Source organism: Cervus elaphus, chromosome 5, assembly GCF_910594005.1.
Source record: "Cervus elaphus chromosome 5, mCerEla1.1, whole genome shotgun sequence".
In the NCBI taxonomy this organism is placed as follows: Eukaryota; Metazoa; Chordata; class Mammalia; order Artiodactyla; family Cervidae; genus Cervus; species Cervus elaphus.
Genome location: NC_057819.1, coordinates 116,529,649 through 116,536,073, shown reverse-complemented (window position 1 = coordinate 116,536,073; position 6,425 = coordinate 116,529,649). Strand labels below are relative to the sequence as shown.

Genomic DNA, 6,425 nt, shown 5'->3' with positions numbered 1-6,425 from the left:
TTCATTCAATTCCAAACAAAGCCCCACATACGTGTTCAATTACCACCAAACATTTCCAGATCCCCTCCCCCAACATAAACTAACACACGCCAACACTTCGAACTAGGGGTTCTAACTTACTTTCTCCCTTGTCCCAAAGACTGCCAACAAAGGGTGTTAAGGCACCATTTTCCCTACCACCGTTTAGCTAAAAAAGCAAGATGGGGACTGGGAACCTCTTCTCCATCCTAGCCCCAACCAACCAGGTCAGGGGGAGATGGAAGGAGGAGGTGTGGTTTGGTTAAACTAATAAAATGTTACAACCCTGTTAAATACAATTAAAGGTCTAGATCTCTAGAAGATAATTAAATGCACTTTATTATGATGATTATTAGCTTTTAATTTGCACTATTATCAAGACACAGGAGATGGTGAAAAGTTGAGTTATGGGGGCAAACTTGTTTCACCCTACCCCTTGGTCTTCAAATCAAAATCTGGAATTGAAATTCTAAAATACTTCAAATATTTGGTTGAGGGAAATGATGTGTATTGGAAACTGCAATTCTCATACCAGCATGAAAAATACTTTAAGAAAAGTCTTGATTTTATTTGGGGGGGGGTGTAGGGGGAAGACAGAAAACATCTGTTATAAACATTCTATCAATCTTGTAATATAGAATGTCATGTAAACACTCAACCCCATCCCCACAGTCACAAAGAGCCTGCCCAGAGCCTGTGTCCAAAGCAAAGATACCCACTTCTCCCCTCCCCTCCCTTTTCTGGGCAAGTGTTAAAAGAAACCAGTCTTTTGTCAAAGAAAAACTAAAAATCCCACCAGCCCATCCATCCGTTCCCTCCCTCCAACCCAACCCATTTTATTGCTTTTTGAAAAAAAACAAAAACCCACAGGGAACACACAAACCACCCCACAAACGGCTAACCTGGATGCCAGAGGAGATATTCAGTTGGGGGTGTGGGGAGGGGAAGAGCAGGCGTGGAGCTGACAGCAGGGGAAAGGACAGAGATGCAAGCATATCTCCAGACCTCTACATCTGCGAACTTGATGATGCTCCCCCTAAAAGTGGAGGCAGTCAGAATCTGCACTCAATGTAGTGGGTGTGGGTGGGGGGTTGTTTCAACACACATCACAAAGCACTTTCTGCCCACTCCAAGAGTTCAGGGCAGCGAGTTGAAAAGAAGAAAAATCAGAAGAGAAAGATCTTCCTGCCAGCAGGGGGGTGGGCCTGGGATGGGGGGGGTGTGTGGAGGCCATTACTCACTCGATCTCCGCCCTCTCCCCACCACCCCACCCGTCGGTTCGGGTTGGATTTTTTTTTTTTTTTTCTCCACGTCTTCATCTCCGTTGGGAGGTTTCCAAAGACTGAGTGAAGGAGACAGAACAAGTGAGGAGAGAAAGGGGGAAAGGGAAATCAAAACGAAACAAAACGAATCCAAGTCTTGTTCAAAACTACCTAACAGCTTCCATAGGCCCAGCGTCAGTGAGAAAGCTCACAAATTTGGCTTGAGAAGTTGAATGTGCCAACTCCTCAGAGCCAACACCTCTTCCAGCAGGCCCAGCCCTGTCAAACCTGGGATGGTGTTTGAAAGGGCCCTGAAGAAAGGAGAGAACCCCTCAGCTCCCCCACCCCCTATTCCTCAGGCCTGACACCCCTCGCTGCTTTCCACCCCTTTTTTTCTTTTAAATACAAAATATATAATTAAATTTACAAAGACTATTTACAGTTTTAATTACAAACCTGGTGGGGCTGTTGGGCAGAGTTTTCTTTAAAAAGCGACCTAAAAAAGAAATGGTTTCGATTGTTCTTTATTTAAAAAAATAAAATAAGGAGTCTGTAGGAGCCCCCGCCCCACCCCCTCCCCGCGGGCGGTGAGCGCGCGGTGCGGGCCCGGCCGGGGACGCGGCGCACAAGCGCCGGGCTCACACGGTCGTCTCCCCGTGCCGGCTGTTGGTGAGACGGGTGTAGAACTTCCTCCACGAGTGCAGCGTCTTGCCGGACCAGATCCAGAAGCCCGACGTGATGCCCACGATGAGCGTCATGAGGTATTTGATCATGTAGACGGTGAAGTCGGGAGACATGCGCGGCGTGTAGTGCGCCGGGCACGGGATGGCCAGGCTCTTGCAGTGCTGGCTCACCCACGAGCGCTCCCAGTGCTCTCGGAAGGCCTGCTCGTAGAAGTAGCAGGCAATGACGATGGTGGCGGGCACCGTGTAGAGCACCGAGAAGACGCCGATGCGCACCATCAGCCGCTCCAGTTTCTCCGTCTTGGTACCGTCGTGTTTCATGATGGTGCGGATGCGGAAGAGGGACACGAAGCCGGCCAGGAGGAAGGACGTGCCTATGAACAGGTACACGAAGAGCGGCGCCAGCACGAAGCCCCGCAACGGGTCCAGGCTATTGAGGCCCACGAAGCACACGCCGCTCAGCAGGTCGCCGTCAATCTGGCCCATAGCCAGGATCGTGATGGTCTTGACGGCGGGCACGGCCCACGCGGCCAGGTGAAAGTACTGCGAGTTGGCCTCGATGGCCTCGTGGCCCCACTTCATGCCGGCCGCCAGGAACCAGGTGAGCGACAAGATGACCCACCAGATGGAACTGGCCATGCTGAAGAAGTAGAGCATCATGAAGAGGATGGTGCAGCCCTCCTTCTTGGTGCCCTGCACCACCGTGCGGTAGCCGTCCTCGGAGAAGCGCTCGTTACACACCACGCGCTCCTGGAGCACGAAGCCCGCGATGTAGGCCACCGACACCATGGTGTAGCAGCCGGACAGAAAGATGATGGGCCGCTCGGGGTAGCGGAAGCGCTGCATGTCTACCAGGTACGTGGTGACGGTGAAGAAGGTGGAGGCGCAGCACAGCACAGACCAGGTGAGGATCCAGAGGCGCGCAAAGCGCGTCTCCTCCTGCGAGAAGAACATGGAGCCGTCCGGCCGCGCCGGCTCGCAGGGAGCCGCGCAGTCGCGCTCGCCCAGGAACTTGTAGCTGAGATAGGACGGCACCTTGAGGACGCGCGGACAGTGGAACGGGTGCTCCAGCGTGGCATAGCGCGGGGGCGAGCCGCCGCCACCCGGGCCGCCCGGGGTGCCTCCCGCACCCGGCTGCAGGCCGGGCGGCGGCGCGGTGGTGAGAAGCGCCGGCGCGCCGTCCTCCGAGTGGTTCTGGCCCACGCAGATCTGCTCCGCGCCGTGGCGGGGGAAGTGCTCGCAGCGCAGGCGCTCCGGCCACTGGAAACCGAACTTGTTCATGAGCGCCTCGCAGCCCTGGCGCGCGCGCTCGCAGATGGAGCGGCACGGCGGGATGGCCTGCTCCAGCACGGTGCACACGGGCGCGTACATCGAGCACAGGAAGAAGCGCAGTTCGGGCGAGCACTGCACTTTTACCAACGGGTAGAACTGGTGCACCTCCAGTCCGGCGTCCTCTTGGTTCGTATGGCCCAGAAGGTTGGGCATGATGGTCTGGTTGTAGGCGATGTCCGTGCACAACGGGATGGAGATGGGCTGGCAGAAGCCGTGGTCCGGGATGGATATGCCCTTCTCTCCGTGGAATTGGGCCGGCCCGGCGGCGGGCAGCAGCAGCAGCGGCAGCAACAGGCGGGGCAGGGCGCTGCGAGGCCGCATGCTGGCCGCCGCCCCCCACTCGGCTCCCGGGCGCCCCCCCGCCCCCGCCCCCAGCCCGGAGACCGCGCGCCTTCCCCGCCGCCTCCTTGCCGCGGCCGCCGCCTCCCGCGCCTCTTTGCAAACTTCGCTCGCGGCTGCCGAGTTGGGGAGGCCGGGCGGGGGAGGGGGGCGGCGCGCCTGCCCGCTAGCTCGCCGAGGTCGGACTGAGCCGCCGGAGACACTGCGCGCGGCTTGCCCTCTCTCCTCCTCTTCCTCCTCCTCTCGCCTCTCCCCTCCCTTCTCCGCCCAGCGACTCCTTTGTGCCTTCCTCCAGCCCTCACCTCGGCCTCTCCGATCCCAATTAGTCGGTTTCAAGGGGGCCCCCGCCGGCGGCCCCGCCCTCTCCTCAGCCCCCCAAAAAAGGGATCCTTGAAACCGCCCCGTCGAGCTCTAAGCACCATCCCAAAATGTTCTCCCGGCCAATGAGATTTAAACCCGAGGACCAGCCCCGAGGGCTGGATTGGTCAACCACAACATAATGAGATCAGAAACCAGATGCCAACAAAACTTTCCCCCCCGCCTTTTGCTTTTTAAAGAGACAAGCTATTATTATATTGAGAGCTTTTTGCCCAACACGGGATTTCTCTGGAGTCTCGGCGGCGAGATTCGGAGACACAAGTTCATCAGAACTGCGGCGGGCCCGCGTTACTCAGCCTGGATCACTCTTCTTCCCGGGGCCACGGAGCTCTAGGGGTAGAGCCTCTTTAAATCCGTGCCTCCGCGCCTGCTTCTCGAACCCCACTTATTTCAGTCCAATTTTTCAGAACAAGTTAAAAAAAAAAACACCTCAAATTTGAAAAAAAAAATTGTTTAAGGGAGAGATTTTTAAAAAATTAAGCTAACAGTGTACAAAGACTCTTCTCTCAGCCCATTTTCATGGCATCCAGACAAAAGTTTCACGTCGCCCTATGTGTAGACCTCTAGGAGTTTGCCTCGCTCCTCCCTCTACTTGCACCCTTAAATAACCCTCTGAAAAATGAGAGCTTGTCTCTTTAAGAGGCTCTTAAAGGGGCCTGGACTCCGGGGCGTAATTGCCCCGTAGCGAGCACAAAGGAGCCCATTATGGTTCTTTGTGTTCGGTGGCACCTCAAAGTGAGAAAACTCAGGAACTCAGAGGCCCTGAGCTGGAGGGTTGGGGCGGGGGTGGGAGGGGGTGAGATGAAGGAGAATGGCCTAGAGCTGCGGCTTCTCCCTCCCCTTTCTTCCGAGGCAAATCTTAATTATGCAAAGTAAAGTTTAGTTGCCGTAACGAGGAGGTCTTAATCGGAGGTTAATGGTGGGGGGTGGGGGATGACGAGCAGTTTTCGGGGAAGAGATGGCTCTTTTAGGCCGTTTGGGGGAATTTTCCTCCTCTCTCTCCACCTCTGCCTCCGCCCCGTAAAAGCTTCCAGATATGGTCTCCTGGGAGAGAGGGGAGTTTTACCCAAATCTTAAGTGATTCCACACCAGAAAGGGGTTGTGTGTGTGGCGAGGAAGGAGGCTGGGGGTTGTGGTGGATGAACTGCCCCCCCCCCAACACACACACACTTCTCTCTGCTCCCCCGCCCCCCCCCAGCACACACACACACACACACACTTCTCTCTGCTCCCCCCCAAAACACACATACACACACACACACATACACTTCTCTCACCTGACTGGGGGGTGGAAGGCTGTGGCCAGCAGGGTTCCGGTTGGTTTAGAAAGGTTTTCTTTTTTCTTCATTCTTGGATCTTAAGTTTGGTGGGGAGGGAGTTCTGGGGAGGAGAGGGGGAATTTGCATGTAAATCTCCTGGGCCTGGTGTTGGTTGATGGATCAATTATTTCTATTGTTTCTCAGTCAGAAGGCAGGGGCACTTAAAAAGAGGAAAGAAACTTGAGTTTAGAAAACCTCCTTCTCTTCTCTATATGGTCCAAATCCTCCCAGCCTGGCGAGCTGTTTCCTAATTCAATCTAGAAAAGGATTGCTTTAAAAACAAGACAAAAAACCCAAACAACAACAAAAAGAAACCTAAAAGGAAAAAAGAAAGGAGAGAATGGGAAGAAGGAAAGAAAATTCTCAGTCATAGATACAAACAATGGATCCAGGTTTGATAGGATTCAATTTTTTCCCCATCCTTGGTTGAATGAAATACAGATTTTCAGGTTCTTTACAAACATGAAAATTGGCCTTATCATTTCCTGGAGAGGTTGACTTTTCACAGCTTTCAGAAGAAAGAGTTCCTTCAAAATCAGGGAGGCTATGCCTTAGCTTTTCCATTTTATTTTCATTTCACCCACAAGTCCACCTTCACCCCAGAGCAGTCTAGGGATGGAACAATTGTGCTGTCTTGCTCTGTGGGGCCCAAACTAAGCCCAAGGTGCTGTGCCTTCAAATCTCCTCTCCTACTCTGCCCCTAGGACATCTAGAGCTGGTACCAAGCCTCTGAGCTGAGCAGTGGAAAAAAAAAAAAAAATGAGTAAGACACACTCTTCCACTCCTCAGGAAGCGCTCACAGTCTGATAGGAAATTGAGAGTAAATCTCCAATAGAAATGCAGCATCTTCAATTTCCTTCCATGACAAACCTGTTTTCCTACCCTAGGGCCAGGCTTGAGTGACAGTTATCCCTTCCACCCCCAAGGCAAAGCGGGAGCTGAAGCTGCAAAAAGAAAAAAGAAATGAAAGACATTCATTCATACAATCAACCTTTCAGTATGCATCACACTTTCACTGAGTTTTCCGATTTTAAACCACTGTGGTAGAGGTTATGGCCAAGACAGAGAAAGATGGCAGCATCCCTGCCCTTGAA

At 53.5% G+C, this 6,425-nt stretch overlaps 1 protein-coding gene across 1 annotated transcript; it reads right to left on the bottom strand.

Annotated features, from left to right (window-relative positions):
• Positions 1 to 334: 334 nt before the first annotated feature.
• Positions 335 to 3,741, bottom strand: FZD2 (frizzled class receptor 2). The gene is made up of 3 exons (XM_043904841.1): positions 1,923 to 3,741; positions 1,737 to 1,776; positions 335 to 1,360 (listed from the first exon to the last, which is right to left on the bottom strand). The coding sequence occupies exons 1-3, from the start codon at positions 3,614 to 3,616 to the stop codon at positions 1,334 to 1,336; spliced, it is 1,761 nt and encodes a 586-aa protein (XP_043760776.1). The 5' UTR covers positions 3,617 to 3,741; the 3' UTR covers positions 335 to 1,333.
• Positions 3,742 to 6,425: the final 2,684 nt, after the last annotated feature.